This window comes from Leptopilina boulardi, unplaced genomic scaffold (assembly GCF_019393585.1).
Source record: "Leptopilina boulardi isolate dan_hultmark-lab unplaced genomic scaffold, ZJU_Lbou_2.1 LbouV2_248, whole genome shotgun sequence".
NCBI classification, from domain to species: domain Eukaryota; kingdom Metazoa; phylum Arthropoda; class Insecta; order Hymenoptera; family Figitidae; genus Leptopilina; species Leptopilina boulardi.
The window spans coordinates 2078484-2098874 of record NW_026137805.1 but is presented as its reverse complement, the minus strand read 5'-3'; the positions used below and the strand labels follow the sequence as shown (position 1 = coordinate 2098874).

Here is a 20391-nt window from a genome sequence, read left to right as displayed (position 1 = left end):
TACATTCTGATCATAATGAGGTCTTCAATGTTAAGAGTATTTATTTCATGCAAAGGTACAAGATAGGATCAAGTGATATAAGGGAGAGATTATCTGTTTTTTTTTTTTTTTTTGGTCAATTGCAAGCTGTGTACACTGACTTGCAAACACCCTGCTTGCAGGTTCCATGTGGTCCGCAATCGAGTCCACAGCTCGGTTGTGAGCAATCGATTCCAGTCCAATGCTCCTCGCAGATGCAAGCGGCCGATTCCAAATCGTAAGTACCATGTTCGGAGCAGCCTGGCAAACATTGATAGACTCTTTGGTCCACCTGGTTACACCTTTCGCCTTGCCAACCGGCCTTGCAATAGCATTTGCCTGCGACGCAGGCGCCATGTCCACTGCAGCTGGGATCCGGACAGTCAGCTGCAATCCCCAATTTCCAATTACTTTCTCGATACTTTCGCAATTCGGTTGACGAAACTTTAATGATAACTGTAAAACTTTGCTTCTCCACCTCCCCTTCGCCCACCCCCTGTCCCGTCTGGCAATTCCTAACCGAATACTGATTGCAAAGGGGTCGCGCGCCGATGAATGGATCAACTTTTTAAATTATGGATCAGAACAATTCCATTATTTTCTGGAATTTCGCGCGAGACAGAGAGAGAGAGAGAGGGAATCACCGAGGGATTTCAAGTTATTTAAGAAGACGTTTCTGTTTTGATTGTCTCCATCTCTCTTTCTCTTTTATCGAAAAGTTACGAAATCTGGTTTTTAATTTAAAAAAATTCGATAAAAAATATATCGCCCTTAAAATCAGTGCAAAAAGAGAGTTATTTTACGATAGGGAAAAATAAATAGATAGATAAAATCATGACTTACGTTCGGAACAAAAGGGTCCTTTCCATCCAGAATTGCAGATGCATGAACCTCGTACGCACTGGCCATGTTGGTTGCAATCGGGAACTTGGCAATCCCCAATGGGTATATCACACTCGGCACCCTTCCAACCGTCCTCACAGTGACAGACGCCACCTCCATATTGCCCATGCGACGAACATAAAACTGGGCAAACGCTTTTGCTGCAGTCAGCGCCCTTAAAATGCATAAAACAAAAACTTGTTTGGTCTTCACTTTTTCATAAAAATCACCAAATTATTTGATTCATTAAATATATTGGCTCATCATTTAAAAAAAAAATGTTGAAAGAAAAACTGCTTTTTAAAATTGTTTCCTTAATTACTAAAACGACTTTGCTGTACCAGTAATTAAAACTGTAAACGTGACTTATTTTCAATTGATGCGCGCGAGAAGTTACAAAAAAGGATTTAAATGAGACTGGAGGGATACTGTGTGTGTTTTATATTTTTTTTTTTTATAAAAGCAGAATTCATATTGAAGTTAAGATTTTGAAACTTCATCTACCAGTGACCCAATTTAACCAACTGCTCTCCTTATTTATAAGGAATTAGTCTGGAAAGTAATTGCTCTTTAATGACGCATTGCAGTGCTACGCGACGTTCCTCCAAATCCCATCCGTGCAGATAATCCTGCAGCGTGTCCTGACCCTGCAGATAATCCTACAACCACCCTCTCCATAGTTTGGGGTTCTCGCTATACAGAAAGATGGTTGATCTATCTATATCTATATGTGTACATAGATGTACAGATATAGATATATATATATATAGCTCTCAAGATAATCGCATCATTTTTCCTTCAGTCAACAAAGACAATTCCAACAACTTCGCTCTATACTATTTTATAAACTGTCTATTTTGATAATCCACGAGAATTATGGCTAAGAAGAATTTTGTCTCACAATATATCCTCTTAAATAGGATTTATAATCAACTATATAGAATTCATAAATATAGATATGGTGGACAAAATGTTAGAATTAAAATATTATAATACATTAAATTATTAAAAAAAAATAATTTTTCTATATTAAAATTTTAAGTAGTGTTCTTTTTTTCTGTTCTAGGTGAATCTTGAAGTTCATATTTGGAGTTTTCAAGCAAAAACGTAAGATCCTATTTTTGGAAGTATTTTCATACTAGATGATGAATAATTTTTACTAGGCATAAATATATGCCAATTAGAAGACTGTAAAGTTCCGATTTTTGGAAAGTGTTTCATACTAGAAGATGAATAATTTTTTTTTAGGCCTTACTATATTTACTAAACCGAAGGCTATAAAGTACATTGGCTTAAAAATATATAAAATTTCGAACGGTTAATTAATTTTTTTTTTCATCATTTTTCCAATTTTAGAGTTAAATATTTTTATTAGAGACAATATAAGAAAATATTAATACATAGGAACATTAATTGAAAACTCGCTTCACAAATATTTGCTTTTTCAATTAAAAGAAAAAAATTTACGAAACCTTTTATTGAACTCGAATTTTTAAAAATTCATCAAAATATCGAAAGTACCTCTATTTAAAAAAAAATATATATTTTACCAATCAGGAAATATTTCTTTCATCTGTTATTTTAAAAAGTACATTTGTACCTATATTACAAAAAATATCACTATTACTTTTTTTTAATAATCGATCATAGTCTCTAAAATTTAGGTCAAAGGTTAAGGGACAAAGTTCACTGTAGAAGTATTGGGTTAGGTCGAAGATTAAGGGACTAACTTAAGATAGGTCAAAAGGTTAAGATTACCTTCAAAGTTAGGTTAGATTTAACGTTCGGTTACGCAAAATGTTTCTTACCTGATATCCGTCGATGCAGTCGCATTTGCCCAGATAACATGAGCCTCTTCCGGAACAGTCGTTTAAACAAGTTGTTGATACTCCTTCTGCCTCGGTAACAATTAGCGTGACTTTGTAAGGTTGTAATTCATCATTGTAAACCGAAAGGAACCATCTACCAGTATCTAAATACTGTAAGAGACTAACGTTAACCAACATTGACTCTAAAGTGTTTCTTTTGATCAAATGATGTTTCGAGTTCTCATCATCGTCATCATCATTCTTTGAATGCAATCTTTCGTGTTTTGTAGGATGACTGTAAATGCTGACATCAGATGTGGTGATATGCCTCTTGAGACGATGATCGACTCTTCCACCTTTGACAAATTCAACAAAATCATATTGCATAACGCTCGGTGCAACATTTCGTCTTCCATAAACAGCAAAGTTTGCACCCCACGGTAATGTTAAATTGAGTCGTATAAAAGCAGGCTGTTTGTTCAAGAATTCGGTATTCCAAAAATTGTACGGTGGTATCATGGCAGAATGAGCCACATTATAAGCTTGCAATTCCAAAACCGCTGGCCATTGTTGCGCCGATTGTTGAATTTGCGGATCACTTTGTTGTTGCTCGCCAGTATTCTCCGATGCACTTGAATGTTCCGCTGTACTTGTTGGTAAACTCTCTGAAATAAAAGAAATTTTCTATTGAAGACAAATCTTTTCCAAGCAAATTAGTAGCCACTTTATTCTATTATATACCTTCCGTTGGAACCTGCGTTGATATCGAATCATGAACGTGTGAATTTTCATGGGTAACAGCCTTTATATCTTGAACTAAAATACAATTGGTGCTATCCATTGGCCGCATTGAACTCACAGCTGAAAATAAAAAAATATTTTAATTGAAAAGTTTTCCAAAAAATTAAAAACATGATTCATTCTATTTTAATGAATGTGTCATTAATGAGACAGTAATTAGAGTTTTGAAGATTTAGTATTAGTATTTGCAAAAGTGTATGGGTATTGGATTCAGATTTATTGGGATCACTAATTGCATTCGGTTCGTGGAATACTATTCCCGTAAAGAACGCGAGAATTTTCTTTTTTTTTTTTTTATTTTCCAACTCTCGCCTTGTTCATTACAACATAAGAGGAAGTTAAAAAGTGACTGAATTAGGGAAGGAGAGAAACGGAGCGAGATAAGCGAACTAAATTGCCCGATGAAGCCAGAAATCATCGTGTATAACGATGAATCCCAACGAGAATCCAGTTGAGAATTGTAATCCCTCTCTTTTGCCTTTTTGACCCCGAAATCCGATGAACGTAAAATCCTTAGAATTTCCCAGAGTCGATGCAATGTTTGGAAACTAATGCGACCAAGAAAATAGGTTAATGGTTATCGAGGACATTTTCTGTGCCTATATAACCCATCAGGAACCAAATTCGACACATTTGAATTTTCGTAGATCTTTTTAATAATAATAATAATTTGAGGGTGAAAATAGGACAAACTGAAATCTCATTAAGGACTTGATTTTAATGAACTTTCTTCGAAAGATCATATATATTAAATTCAAATTATTACTGTCGCAATACGCAATTGATTTAATTCATACTCGATTTCGTTTAACAAGCTGATATTGATACAATTTTTTTCATGTTTCAGATACTTTTAAAAAACTCCATCGTCCTTCAGACAATTTTTGGAAGATTTTTCATACTAGATAATGAATAATTTTTTATTGGGCATTAATATTTGCTAATTCAATGACCATTTTCCGATTTTTGGAAGTTATTTCATACTAGATAATGAATAATTTTTTTTGCTGTCTGCAAAACTTTTTTTCAATTGCATATTAAAATTTTAATACTAAAATGCTTTTAAAATTGTTTTTATTTTAAAATTCTGTTCAAAATTCTTTTTCTCTTATTAGTAAAGGAAAACTTAATTTGCCGCAAGGGTCAAGTTTTATATTGAAATGGATTCAACAACGGGTTATTTGATAAAAAAAGAAAGAAGTGTAGACTAAATGTAAATAATTCCAACATCACTTTTTAACTTCTAGGGTGAGATTTTTTCACCCCCCACCCTCTCTCTCTCATTCTCTCTCTCTCTTTTTCTTTCTATTTAACTTTCATTATTTCGGTAACTTGGAGAAATTCAACACTAAGCATCGAATCTCTTGGGTGCTTTGTGTTAACAGAAGCGTAATTTTATGGTGATTCAACAACCTCAGAGGTAATTCAACTCTCTGCATTTACGCGCATAGCACTGAATTGACCATTACGCTTTTGTGGAGGGACGAGGATTTTGTTCTCTATACGCAACTTCGAACATTATATATATATATATATATATATACATATAAAACTATTGTTGAAATTGAGTTCCAGTGAACTGTGAATGACCTTATTTCATGATCGCGCAGAACCCATTTCCCCTATAGTGTGTAGAAGCTGCGCATCCTGTCGCGCAACGCGTATACCAGGTCACCCGAAATTCAATGTATATATATATATATAGATAGTACGGTCAGGTTTCTGTAGAAATTGTGGAAACTCAATAACTTAATGATATCCGAGCCAACAAATCAAAATTATTACAGTCCTTTCAACGAAAACGCTTTCAACAAAATAGAATGATTGATTAGTTTTTCTCTGTATATAACATTTAAATATTGTTCCCATATAAATTTTTATATATATATTTATATAAAATTTACCCCCTTACGAATTGCTCTTTTATATATAAAATTTTTTAAAAAAAAGATAGAAATAAATAAACTTTCTAGGTACTTTAAAAAAAAAGTTGTCAAATTCTTCAGATATGTATATATGAATCGCTAAAAATCTTTTGTAGTACTAGTTCGAAAATCTTTTGCTTCTAAAACTTCCATGACTTGAGGCTACACTTTCTCGAATTTCCTAAATATTCCAAAGCTTCGAGTTTAGAGTAGTATTCATGAAAAATTGTATGCGATCATTTTTTTTTTTTCAAAACTATTTTTTGAGAATTTCATTGGAATTGTTGAAACTTTATTTTTATTTATTTATTTTCTCAAAAGTGAAAACTCATTTATAGGGATTTTGTTGAGAAACTTGAAAACTTTTTTTTATGTATATATTATATTGAAAAAAAAAATATAAAGTTAGTTTACCGGCAAAGTATGCGAGCATGGCAACGAGAGCAACGGTGAGAAGAATCAAGGCAATGGAGAAGCATTTCCACGAGCATCTGTGTTGACACCTCTTGTCAATATGAAATCGTGATGGTGAATAGGGAGAGTAATGAGGTACCGCTGCTGCTCGTAGTGGAAATCCCGGCATTACCAAGGGTTGACCTTGGGCCCCTGTTGTGCCATTTCCACCGTTGCCCACTCCAGTTCCCATTCCACCTCCTAGAGAACCGACAGGAACTTGTTGTTGAGGTGGCGGTAATCTGTAAACATAAAAAAATTCAGAGATTAGAAAAAAAAGTCGCAAAAATTGATTTAAATATAATCGAAATGAGTATTTATTTCAGAAACGGAGAGAGACGTGAATGAATGGTTAACTCGTGACATGAAATGTAAATGCAAATTAGAAAATTTATCACCGGGGAATGCTTTAAATTAAATAAACCGTACAATGTTCTGTTACTGGATATTTAATGAGAATAATAAGATTAATGATATCGAACATTACTTCGTGATAAAACTGACAACGAATGGAGATTTTGCTATATAATATTATATATGATAAACAAATGAGATTAATTAAAGATATTTAGTGTTTAATTGATTATACCGGATGTTCTAATTAAGCAAATATAATTTTCAATTTAACGAAAATAGAACATTTATATACGATATAATTATATTTTATTATCAAAATTTATTTATATCAAGTATTTGACAGTTGTGAGAGGAATGTGACAACAAAAATTAATATAAAATTATTCATTTGCGTCAATATGTTCACACGCATTTGAGAAGAAGTTGTAACCGTCACCCCTCGTTTATATATCGACATCAGTAAAAAGATAATTGTTGATTGTAGGCCCTGTATATAGAGTCGAGTGTCGTCTGAGTGGAAAATTGGTGAGACTAGTTCTTTCAATGACATGTCACATTCAGATTACCTACATCATGATACATGACTTTATAAACTCAACTTAACAAAAACATCATCTAATCAATGTTTATAGTTCATGAAACTTAGATCAAAATTTAAGTACATAATACTTAAGTATTTGAATAGTAACAATAATATTCTAATATTAATAATAAATATAATATATTATATATTAATAATTAATAATTCTCTAATATTTATAATAATATTCTAAGTTATTTTACTCCCCTAAGAGTATTAAAATAGTTTATCCCATTGGAGTGGGAAAAACTCTTTTACTTTCTATTTGAATAATTTTCAAAAAAAATTTGATATGCAAAGAAAATATATAAAAATTACAAAAATATTTGTGTTTTCGATTGATTAGAGGGAAAACAAATTGTGAAAAAAAGGGAAAAAGTCTCTCAAGAGTGAGTCAGTTATTTCGAAGAAACATTACACACAGTGCAGTCACCCTGCGTTGTTTTATGAGGTAAAAAAAAAAATTTAATATTTGATAACTTGCAACGTCATCGTGAGACTTGTCAATGTACTTATTTTTCTATGACAAAAGAACCGTCTCGTCTTCAATTATAAATGAAATCGATATTTATAACGTTGGTTAAAAAGAATGAGAAGGGAAAAAATTGTTCTTCAAAAAAAAAAAAAATGTGAAGCAGCTGAAAGTGAGTGGTGCAAGTGTTTTTCTTCCTCTCTTTCTCTTTATATATATATATACTCATCTACCATATATATATATATTTTCATGGATATAAAACTGTTCGACATTGATGCTTCGATAATAGGGTTGCGTACACTCAAGCACAAATGGTTATTCGCTTATCGATTTCATATTAGGCCAACAGGAAGCTACTTTCTCCCCCTCGAAGCTTACTAGAAGGCCGGAAATAATTTTTAACGTTAGTGGAGGGCGTGTAATCGTATAATGGAACTAATATTACATTTTTTTTCTTTTTAATAAAAAAAAGATACATTTTAATATGCTCTTTTCAAATAAAACCAAAAATTTCTCTTTATCAAAAATAAAGTGAAATAAAAATATTTTTCATAGTTATATTAAAATTTGTACTTTTTTTTTATTGTTTCAGATGGACAACAAGATGAGAATGTGAAGAACATGAAGATCCGATTTTTGGAAGTATTTTCATACTAGATAATGAATAATTTTAATTGGGCATAAATATATGCCAATTTAAAGTTCCGATTTTTGGAAAGTGTTCCACACTAGAAGATGAATAATTTTTATTGAACATTAATATTTGCCATTGCAAAGACTAAGATCCGAATTTTGAAAGTATTTTTATACCAGATGATGAATAATTCTTTTATAAGTATTAATATTTGACCCCCTTTATATAATCAATTTCTAAAGTAAAATAGTTTAGCGTCTCGAGTCTCCGAGTAAAAAAAATATATAACAACGTTTGAATATCGTCTAAATTGTTTGTTCAGCGGAGAAGATTAACGAGAAGAAATAATGAAAAGAAAACTGCTAAGTTTCCCTATCCTTCCTTCCTTTATATATATTTGCCTATTAACCTTTATCATGAGAGCTGAATTCAAAGGGGGTGACAGTCCCTTATTTCCTGCGCGCATACACTTCAAGGGCTTTACTCCATTTCTTCCCTTGTAAGGTTTTTCCCGTCCCTGTATATACGTTAAAATTGAATTTCTATGAGGACGAAAAGAGTGATTGCCTCTTGTATCATTTGTACGTCATCCATTTAGAACTGTAGGTAGGCTCGCGTTAACAAAAGCACTAAACAAGAGAAATGAAAAAGTTAAAGGCACTTGAAGAAACACGTGCTCAAATATTTTATATATATAAATAATCTTTCCCTTTTTTTTATGAACCTTGCACGTGTGTTTTATGTATTTTTCATTGTCCAGTGAATAGGTGACAGAAGTGAACACTAAATGATAATTTTTTGCGATAGTAAAAAAAAAACCCGTTATTTTAAGTCAATTCCAACAGTGTGAAAATGGTCTCCTAATATGTTCTTTTGTGAATGGAGAGATCGCGCGCGCGAGAAAATGGTTCTAAAAAAAAGAAAAGAGAAAGAATATACGGCAAAAGAATATTCTATCTCGGTTACTATACGTCGTGAATCACTGCAATCAGCGAAATTCGCCTTCTGTCCGTCGTGCTTTGCATTATTCAAACTGAAGCCACGCAATAAAGAACACGAGAGCAAAAAAAGAATATGATTCGTGCAGATAAAATTTGTATTTTCAAGTACGAAACGAGATTTCGATGATGAGTATACGTGCCTGAAGAATTTTAGAATAGTATTATCGCGCCATCCCAATGAAACGGCTCGTGCGTGAAATGAAAATTGAAAAAAGGAAAAGAAAAGCTATATAGCAATCCTCGCGAGTCAATTATATCATTATTAAGCTTTTCTCGCACGAGAAACATTCAACCATTGATTTCTCAGTGAAAAATCGAAATATAATATAATTCTTCCTCTATGTATATATATATATATATATAAATATATTTCAAAGTGAATTTCCCTTCAAGCTCTCGCTTTTCATCGGAAGCGTTCCAACTTGAGCGGGAGAGAGCCTGGGGCATTTGAAAAATTATAAAGTCAGCAGACTGAAGTCTCGTTAAGGCAAAACCATTGCTTTTACCTCCATCTCCATTAACCTATCGACTATAAGCATTAAAGCCGATGGCTCCCTTCATTTCTCGATTATTTCCCTTTCTCTCTTTTTCTCTCACGTCGACTCCCTCGAAAAGTGAATTTCTTTTAAAATTCCCAGTATTCTTTCGCCTCCCTTATTACGTGACAAGACTGTTGGCAGGTACGTACGTTATTTCGATATTAAGGTGAAAGCAACTATATATACAGTCGACTTTTGGAAAACGAGCATCGACTTCGCGAAGAAAAAAAAAAGGAAGAAGAGTGAGTTTCCCCGATAGCGAGAGATTCGTATACATATAAAGAGTCCAGTCACGTTTACGACTGTCGTTGATGCTGCTTCGAACGCATCCGCAAGTGAAGAAATTCGAGGGGGAGGAGGAAGATTTCAGGCGCAGTGTTACGTTTTTTTTTTTTAAAGAAAAATGATCTTTTGAAATAAATTTTTTTCATACTAGATGATGAATTTTTTGTTGTTCCTTTGACAAGTCCTAGACATAATGAATTCCTTAGTTTCATAAAAATATTTCTAAAAAAATTTTTTCCTTCAATTTAAAGTCTCAGAAATAATTATTTAGTTCAAAGTCTATAGAAAAACGAGCATCGACTTTTCGACGAAAAAAAGGAAGAGATTCCCTCCTCTCAATAGCGAGAGATTCCTATATAATAAAGAGTCCAGTCACGTTTACGACTGTCGTTGATGCTGCTTCGAACGCATCCCGCCCCGAGTTGAGAAAAATCGAGGGGTTAGGGGACGAGAGAACCTTGCACAGGCGCGGTGTAACGTTATTACAAAAGAAAATGATATATATCTCTCGAAATGAGGTAGAGGGGGTGGTTTGAAGAAAAAGGGTGGCTTCCCTTTTGTTGGGGGATTCCAGAGAGAGAAAGAGAGGAACGGCTCGATAGCAAACTTTGACCGAAAAATAGACGGAGGGTTAGACGAACCACATCTCTCTCTCTCTTTCTCTCTCAACTGTGCAAACTTTTCTACCTCTCCATCATTTTGACAACATTTGACCCCTCTTTCCCTCACCACTGTCAAAATGATACCAGACAGCCAATACGACTGTGTCCTCACCAACCTTTTAAAATATATTGCTTCGTCAATTTGATTCCACCCGTATCTCTCTCTCTCTTTCAGTACCTTTTTGCTTCAAGTGGATACTGTCATTCATCAAAAAACTGACTGAGCTTTCATCAGTTTGCTTTCGACGAGAAAAAAAATTCTGTTTTATTGACCCATACTCGCAAGATCTCAATTTTGTTCAACAAGCTGATATTGATACAATTTTTTTTATGTTTCAGATACTTCTAAAAGACTCAACCTTCAGCCAATTTTTTTGAAGATTTTTCATATTAGATAATGAATAATAATTTTTTTTGTATTTGGGAAGTCGAAAACTAATATCCAATTTATAAAAGTATTTTCATATTAGATGATGAATAATTTTGATATTAATTGGAAAGCCAAAAACTAAAAAACTCCCGTGTGGAAAGTTTTTCATACTAGATCATGAATAATTTTTTACTAGCATTGAGAGTATTTTCAAAAACAAAACTCCTAAATAGAATATCATATTTGCCTGTTTTTTTTTTGAAAGAATTAGAGAAAAATTTCTTTTTATTTCTATACAAAGAAAAGCTGGGATTGAGCGCAGTAAAAGGATCATAAATGAAACTTTATTTATATCACACGAGGAGTTGATGTTCTTGCGAGTCGCAAATGTCAAGAAGAGAACGGCAGAAACAGGGAAACGTGGTAAAGGAGCTGAAATGACTAAGAAACCCGAGGCTAGAAAGAAAGCCGGCTGCGATGAAAGTGAGGTGTGAGAATATTACGGGCGCGTGTGCCGGTAATAAGATCGTGCACGTGACAAAAATGCAAAATTATCGCAGGCCAGGTTAAACACACGATCATGGTTTTCTTCAACCCGCCTCTAGAACGACAGCCGGGGGCTATAGTTCACGCAGGTCGCACACGTTTAGGCCCTCCCCCGACCAAAAAAAAACGAAGGATCTCGTAATATAACAGTTGTGTTCTGCTGCTGTTGCTACAAAAGAGGCAAAAAAAAGAAGAAATAAGGCATACTGAATTTCATCCTTCGAAAAAAGAGAAGTAAAAGTATAAAAAAATTGATTCTAGAAAAAAATTGTTGAATAGTTTCTTATTCGTTTTAATTTATATTAATTTAATTTAAAAATACTACGTAAAAATATCTCTCCATTTTGTATTCTACTTTTCAAACGAGCTTTGTGAATTTAGTTGCAATATCTAATGAAGAAAAATCTCAGGTGGATATATTGTAGATAGGGGAGAAGAAGAACAAAATGGGGAGATGAAAACGATTCTTCTCTCTCTCACTCTGAATGTGGCAACATCAAGTAATACACAGCTTTACTGTAAGAGTGATGTTGCTGAGCTTTTGCATACTAAGTGTGACCCATGAACGGCTCAAAGAACATTTTAACGATCATGGGCTCACGATTATGCTCGACAGAAGCAAGACACTCGTGTCGCTTACAGTTAACGACTCCTGAGATTCTCTCCTATAAAATTTCTTTTCACTATTGCGATATCTAAAAGAGCATATGTAAAAAAAAAATTGAAATTAATTTGCCATAAAAAATTATTTTTTTCCATTACTAAATTTTTAGACTTGAACTAATTTCTCTTAAAGATTTATGTGAAATTCCCTTTTTTTTTTATTTGTCCATAAAGTATAATTAAAGACACGGAAGACAAACTTAAATAAATGAAACTAATCTCTCTCTTGATATTAAATAAGGGCGAAGTCTTATATAATTTTAGAAGCGTATAGTATGTAATGGTTAATAAAGAAGTAACTTAGAAAGAGAGGGACAAACCCGGATATTTATCGTTAAATCCGGAATCCGTGTCTGAATGTAGGGCGTGTGTAGAGAAATCACGATTGAGCTGCAAAGGAGCGGTCCCTCATAAACTAACGGAGACATAATAACAACGGACACCTATATGCACGCACAAACGGGGAGAGAAAAGAATTGGTGCTCTCTTCTGCCGGAAGCTCTATTTCAACCTAATTGTGTGCCTGCATCGTTCCCCCTAATACAACGGATCTACTCATACAAATAAATATATATTTTTTTTCTTGCTTTTATTTTCAAATTTATTAGCGTTTAATGGTGCGGCGTACAGTAAACTTTCTATTCTTCGTCTCGAATATTTTTTCTTTTTATCTCTCCTGGTAATTGATTAACTTAGTATATGTAGTCACCTTAGTTATTAATCTTAATACCTCCAAAGGCTAATTATAGTGCGTGACGTTAATAATTTACGTGCGGGTGACTTATGGTCCTTATGCGCGAATTTCTAACCTCATATTTTATTTTAAGCATTCAAGAATCACCCTCGCTACTTTGACTCAATTATATATACACAAAATGTTTTCATTCGAGAAAAATTACCATTAGGGTACAAGAAGTTTTTTTTATTTCTTTTTTATTTTAGTGTAAAACTTTATATATTGTGTATAATTTTTTGTATTTCTGTTATAGGTGAGATTGAAAATCAATATTTGGAAGTATTTTCATACTAGATGATGAATAATTTGTTTGCTGCCTTTAATGTTTATCATTACTTTCACCAAGAAAGTTGAAAACTAAAAGGATCCAATTTATGGAAGTATTTTCATACTAGATAATGAATAATTTTTTATTTGTGCCAATTTATGGAAGTATTTTCATACTAGATAATGAATAATTACTTTATCATTACTATTTAAGAAACTAAAGACTGCGTCCAGACTTAAATTATAATTTAGAAACTATGAGACGTTTATTAGGGATGAAAATAATAAATTTACGATTTAAGGACTAGGAGACATACATGATAGATAATTTAGAAACATAGAAACTAGAACTAAAAGAACAAAAAAAAACATTTTTCCTTTCACCTCATAACTTACGTTAGTTCGTCATTTTGAATTTTTAAAAAAATTCTTGAATCCCTTATGTATTTATAGTTATGAATTTGACATCCAACGTTTTCTGGTAACAAATCAGTGACAAATGGTGTCAGACTGTTACATTATTTATTTGCTTGGGTTTTAGAAATGGAAAAGAATATGATTAATGGGACAATAAATTGGAGATAATTTAAACACGATTCTCGGTAACGTGAAAACGCGGGTGTATACATATCTATATAGACATGTATATATATGCGTAATGTGTGGAAACCACATGATCGTGGATACAAATGAGAACAACGTCCTATTGCAGCTTTTCCGCTTCGCCAAACGCATTCTCCCCCTCTTTAGGGCTGATATGTTCTTGTATTATATATATATATATATACATATTGTACGACCCACAAACTATGAAAGAGAACCTATATGTATCTACTGACAATGTTACTTTATGAATGGCAATCGAGATTCGGACGACGAACTTGATTCGAGTCACATGTTTGAGCACGAATGAAAGATCAAGCCAAGTGCATGATTGAGTAACCAACGATCTAAGTACTATAGAATGAGCTACTCAAAACTTTCTATATATATGTATAAGTCTTTAAATTCACTGGCACAAAAGACACTCAAGGGGGCCAAAATCGAACAATCTTTCAAATCTTTAAGAAAAAAAAAAGAGAAGCTTTATTCCTTAAAAGTTGTGACAATAGATGAAAAATGACGTGTCCCTTCCTTTTTTTCTCACTACACAAAGAAATCAATTTTTAAATGACTTTTTTATATCCAAAAATTTATTTCGTTACGCCCTCCAAAAAAAAGGAAAACTGTCGTCAAAAATTTGTTCTCTATTCAAAAACCGGAAATTTATTAAAAATCTCACCTTTTTTTTCTAAAAGAAATATATATGGGAAAAGTCGAAATATTTAGACATTTTTTTAAAAAGAAACTAATCCTGAAAAATTTATTAGAAGACAATAAATTAGAATAGTATCTTTTTGGGGGGATTTTCAAATCCTTGGAGGTAAAAGGGGTTTTCAAAAAGAGATTTAAAAGTATGTGCGGTATAAAAGATAGAGAGAAAGGCAAAATTTCGGAATGTGTAATCCGTAAAATGAATGTGCAAAAAAACAACCTGCATATTACACACTGATGACTCAAGTATCCTTTTTCCATGAGCGTAAGAACGTGCACAGCTGGCACATGCAACCGTAAATATCTCGACGCGAGTACTATGAAGAGGATACATAAAAAGGCTCAACGCCTCGTTAACTACAATCCTTCGAGTACAAAAGTTGCCTGAAAGACGAGTTTGTTTCTTTATGAACTGCTTTCATTCAATCTCGCGTATTCAATGTACGTATGTATGTGTGTATGTTTTTTTTTTTTGGTTAATACTCTTAAGAACATTAAAAAAAAATTAGTCCTCTTATCTGCTCGGCTTTCTCTTTTATGAAATATATTTAGTTCTCTCAAGATTATCCCACATCCAAATCTATTCAATTATTCATTTACAAAAAAAATTATTTTTAGTTTCAAGAAACTAGGACTAGGGTCTTGAAACTTTACTAGTTTTAGGAGTTACCTAATGTAATCTTAAGTAACCTAAAAACTAAATTCTTTAAAACTGGAATAAACTTATTGAAGGACAAAGGTCATGAGAGATGTGATCTTAAAATTTAGGATCACTTTAAAGTGATAGTCAGCTTCACTTTTGATACAAAAGAAGCACTAATGGAGCATATTTCATCAGATAAGAATACCGTTTTTTTTCAAAAGTGGTTCTACCTTCTTTAGAAGATCAATATCAAAATTATACCAGTTTTATGTCGTTTAGTGTTCGTGCGTATTCAATTTGATTCTTTTTTGAGAAAAAAGGAAAAATTCGTCAACCTTGTAGGCTTTGTTAGAAAAAATACAATGCTCCCAAATGAAAGATAGTAATGTCTTGGAAACATCAAAAGAAGCATTATTTTCTAAAGTCCCCAAATGATCTCTTGGACTTACTTATATATATGTATATTCGACCCTTGGTTATACTTTTGAGTCTTAATTCTTTGAATTATAATTCCTGCTGTATATACACTCAATTGAAGCGCATTTCAGAGAGAATATTTGATGAATACGTTCAGGGGACAACTTGCTTCTTCAAGAGAGTTACTATTTCTCTTTATAAATATAGAGAGAAGTATATTATAAGGGAAATAACGAGGACGTTATATTTTAAATGAGAATTAAACATAAGCTCCTTAACAGTCGTATATATAGTGACAAGACCAAGTCCAATTTAACGTTCGGTTGGGCGTGAGCAGTTTTGTCCACGTTCGACCTCATTCATATAATAAACCGTATTATATTTTAATACGGTTTTCTCTCTCTCTCTCTCTCTCTTTCTGTATGTAGAGTCCTAAAAAGCATTTCAATGAAGTAATCTCTCCTTCAAAAAGGATCCAGCTCATCTTGCTTGACATAGTCGACAAAAGATACCTGCCCTAGTGGGACGCGGATGTATATATTGTGCACAGTAATACACTTAAGTAGGCATACATGGCGGGGCATATAAAGCAGCAACTTGCCAAGGGTCTTCTCTCTCTCACTCCCTTTTTTTCTCTTCCTCTCTCTCTCTCTCTCTCTGGTTAGCGAGCGAGCATTCGTCATCGCATTGTTGTCGTTAGCCCGCACAACATTTGAAACCAGGTCCCAATCACAATGCGATCCAGGTGCACGCGCGTGTGTGTGGAAGGTTCCAGAGGGGTTTTTTTTTCTCTCTTTTGTGTGCGAGCACTTGGACACACTTCACAACTCGGAACTGCAAATCTTTTTGCCCTCTCTCACTCCCTCATCACATATGTCTCCTTCACTTTCAGGAATACGCCCCTTCAAAATTTTCAACTCAAATTTCATATGCGCGTCGCTTTTTTATTTCAAAATATTTCTGATCCCTACTGCTACTTTAATGATATCTGTAGTAAACCAATTATTCAATTTTTGTAAGTTAACTTTTGAAAAATAACACGGATTATTTTCAGAAAGTCAATTTTTGCTGTTAAAATATACAATTGTTTTATGATGATTGAAAAATTAAGAAAAAAAAACGACGAATTATGTTCATTTATCATTATTAAAAAAAAGTTGGTTGGAAAAATTGTCAAATTTCAACCGCGTAATTAAGGGGAAAAAAAACTTAACGACCATCCTCTAAAGTTACAACCCTCACTCGTAAGTTATTAATTTTTGTCACTCCCCAGAGGCGTTGAACCTCATCCGTTGGTTTCTAATGTCAACTCGAAACGACCACTTGTGCAATTGGAGACAACTTTTTTTCAAGAATAAAACCTAATCCAAAAAAAAATGGTCAGTTGTTTGGCTTCTTTGAAATTTTGAAAGCAATTTTTTATTTTATTAATGTTACGAAAGTTAAAAACTAAGTGAATCCAATATTTGGGAAGTTTTTCATACTAGATGATGAATAATTTTGTTAACTTTAATATTTAGAAGAGTCATAGACTAGACGATGAATCAATATTAACATTAATAATTGGGAAGCCAACAACTAAGAAGACTCCCAAAAGTGGGAAATGTTTCATACTAGATCATGAATAATTTAATTGTTTGTAATAACAAACCATCAGCGTTAAGAAAATAATTGTTTTAAAATTCGAATGCAATTATTCCATCTCCAAACCATATATTGAGACATCAAAACAAAAAAAAATTACTAGACATCTTGAAATCAGAGCCTTTACTGAAAGGGGTGTGTCATTTAAATATAGAGACAGAGTGAAGATGCGAATATTTTTTGCTCGCCAAACCGACCATTAAGATCTGCGGGAGTCGATGTATATCAGAGAAAGAGAGAGAGAGAGTGTTGAAAGGTATTGCCACGCGGAGAGAGACTAATTGGTACCAGACGCGAGGAAACGAGAATCGAAAATCCGGAATCTTGTTTATTTTGTCCGAAAAGATTAAAGATTGTGTTCTTGAGGGGCGCGATCGATCGATCACACTCCCAACGAGGAAGATATTAATCTTTCTCTCTCTCTCCGTATATGTATTAAGAAAAAAAATACCAATTTTAATTTTTGTTAGAAAACATTCTACAAATTTTTTTTTTGAAAAATAAATTTGATAGTGATGAATCATTAGTTAGTAGTTATTAAATTTTTTTTTCATATTGTCTTATTAACGAGTAATAATGGTAATTGCAAATTAAAAGGCACGCCTTAATAATATCTGATTGAAAAAAGGAAAAATATTTAACATTTTTTTATTAGTATTAGAGAGAGAGAGATGGAGAGTGTTTTCTCGTCTACGAGAGTTGCAAGTAACAATGTCCCCTCGTATATATTCAAGGGGTGTGATTAATGCGCGGCTTTCGTCGTTTGGGACAGTCCGACGTTGTCGCTTCCGCGACGACAGGAAGCGAGGGGCACCGAAAACTTTTCGTCGTTTCGTTTGCTAATTCCACTCCGTCTGACTCTTTGGTCTCTCTCTCTCTCACTCTCTCCCCCCTTTCTCTCTCGCGTGCGCGTCTCTTGTTGAGGACTTGTGCGTGGGCATCGTGGGCGCATTCGATATATAAATAGATAACGCTCGGATGAGCGCAATGGTCACAGATAGAATCTAAATGAAAGGATCCAACTATACCGCCCGCTTCAGCGACTGCACTCCATTAGTGATTTCGCCGACGTCGTAAAGATGATTATTGCAAGAATCATGCTTTAATGATAAGATCTCTCTCTCTCTCTCCTTCTCTCAGACAAAAATAAAAAAAGGGAAATTCACCCTAAACTTTCTTATCTGATTCTTCATCATTTCTATTATTGGAATAACTAAAGCCAATTTGAATCAGCGTTTCATTTTTTTTTTTTGCTTTACAAAGGTTAATGCAAACAACTTTTTCTTTTCTTGATTTATAAATTAATTTACATCTCTCATGGACTTTAAAAAAAATCTTAATCTCTCTATATTCGGTGACTTTCATTATAAACGTCGGCGAGTTTTTTTTTTCATGATAATCATATAATTTATAATTCACGAGAGTGATAATGTTTTTTTCAAAGTAAAATAATGTTTGATGAAAATTGAGGGAGAGAAAGAGAGAAATACCAAAGTCATCTTGCGCCTTAATACTTGAAAAAGTTTTTACATTTAAGCGTTCGCCATTGTTAGCTCTTTTACATTTTTTTTTTTTTTTTTTGGCGCAGAGAATACTTTTGACATGCAAATTTTCTAATTATTGTCTCAACTTTTTTTTTTAAGAACTGTTGCAAGGATTTCATATGGAAAAAGAGAGCCTTTTATGAATCACGAAAAGCTGATCTGAATTTTAACACAATTTGCAATTCAATTTTAAAATTAGATTCATTATTTGTTTTTTGTGTTTATATATGTATATTTAAAATTATTTTAAAAATATTTTCTGCATTTATAATTAAAGCAAAAAAAAAAAATAAGTTTTTGCTTTATTGTAATTTAATCTTTAATTTGTATATATATATTGAAAATAGAGAAAGAGAGATCGAAGTTGATATCAGAGGCGCGTTGCTTTTCACATAGAATCTGATCAGCTAAGTTGTAATTACTTTCGAGAGAGTACGGACTCATTGGAGTTTTATTTTATCGTCAAGTGATGAAGATATCGACAGAGGATTCGAGACGTAATGCCCGCGCGTACACCTCTCTCGAAACTGTCTCAGCTTCCTTTTCTTGTCGATCTTCAAATCTCATTTTCTTCCTCTTTTCATGAGCTTTGCGCGCACCAAGCGAGAGTCTGATTGCCTACCCTGAGAGTCTTCGGTGGAAGTGCATTACTTTATATCGGTTCACAGGAAAAAGTCTCTCTCTTTCTCCTCTTCTCTCCTTCAGATTTTAAAAGGGTTATTAAAAAGACCGGAAAGATCCAACGTCATGCGAGGCACAAGTGTGTCACGCGATTTTCTCATTCGCTCGATTTACTGCCATACATTTTTTTTTATTTCTAGTCCAGAGGGTAGGACAAAGAAGAGAGAAATTTTTAAAAATGTAATAAAAAGTAATGAGAATTGTTCATAAAAAAAAAAAATAAACGATAAAATGAAGACATAAGGCCTTCATCGACAAAAAAAGAAACAAGCTTGAATCACAAAACTTTAGACCGTTCAGTGTTCCTCACTGATAAGACTCGTGAATGGTTTCCATTCAAGTTAGGAATTTTTTTTTTTTCATGTCAAGTGGCGCATGAAAATATTTCACGAGACGAAGATAGATAATCTCTATTACACGCTCGCGCGGGGATTAGTGATCGAGCAGAAAATCAATTCCAATAGCTCTTCATCATTAATAATTCATCTTTCAAAATTTGTCAATATATATATAGATACTTTTTTTTTCTTTATCTCTCTCGTATTTTAAATCCCGAACATTGAGTTGCTTTTAAAAAATATATATGAGAAACTGACCGACATGTCTAATACATGAGAAATGAATTATTTTAAATTTCGAAAGTGGTTTCTTTTTTTTATTTTATTAATACCGATAGTGTTACGCAAAAGGATCCAGTATTTAAAAGTATTATCATACTAGATGATGAATAATTAATTTCAATATTTGGGAAGCCAATAACTAAGAAGATCCCCTATAAGTGGGAAGTGTTTCATACTAGATCATGAATAATTTTTTTACTGTTATGTTTGTAATAACAAACAAAAAAAAGAACAAAGACTAAAAATTAACTAAATATTATATAAATGTTCAAAGAATTCATAAATATCAGTCTTAAAGAGAGAGGAATTTTTTTTCATTTCCTCCATTATAATAATAATAATTATGTAAATTTCAAATAAAATCGGACCTTGCCCTTGGACATGAAAAGTTATGAAACTGCCCGAAGCGACTAGACGTCTCGGGCAAGAGTAATTGTAGGTATATAACGGAAAGAAAAGGAGGTAAAAAAAAAGGAAAATAAAGACAAGAACTTTGGCGGCAAAGTACAGAAACAGGCGTATAGAA

General features: G+C 33.1%; 1 protein-coding gene across 7 annotated transcripts in view; it reads right to left on the bottom strand.

Moving 5' to 3' along the window:
- The window catches only part of LOC127280594 (teneurin-a), a 481913-nt gene that overhangs the window by 25955 nt on the left and 435567 nt on the right, over nucleotides 1–20391 (bottom strand). For all 7 annotated transcript variants that reach the window (XM_051303681.1, XM_051303683.1, XM_051303684.1 and 4 more), the window contains 5 exons: nucleotides 5849–6129; nucleotides 3450–3569; nucleotides 2709–3373; nucleotides 862–1075; nucleotides 141–405 (listed from right to left, as the gene is read on the bottom strand). In XM_051303681.1, coding sequence (XP_051159638.1) covers nucleotides 141–405; nucleotides 862–1075; nucleotides 2709–3373; nucleotides 3450–3569; nucleotides 5849–6129 — 1545 coding nt within the window. The remainder of the gene's footprint in view (nucleotides 1–140; nucleotides 406–861; nucleotides 1076–2708; nucleotides 3374–3449; nucleotides 3570–5848; nucleotides 6130–20391) is intronic.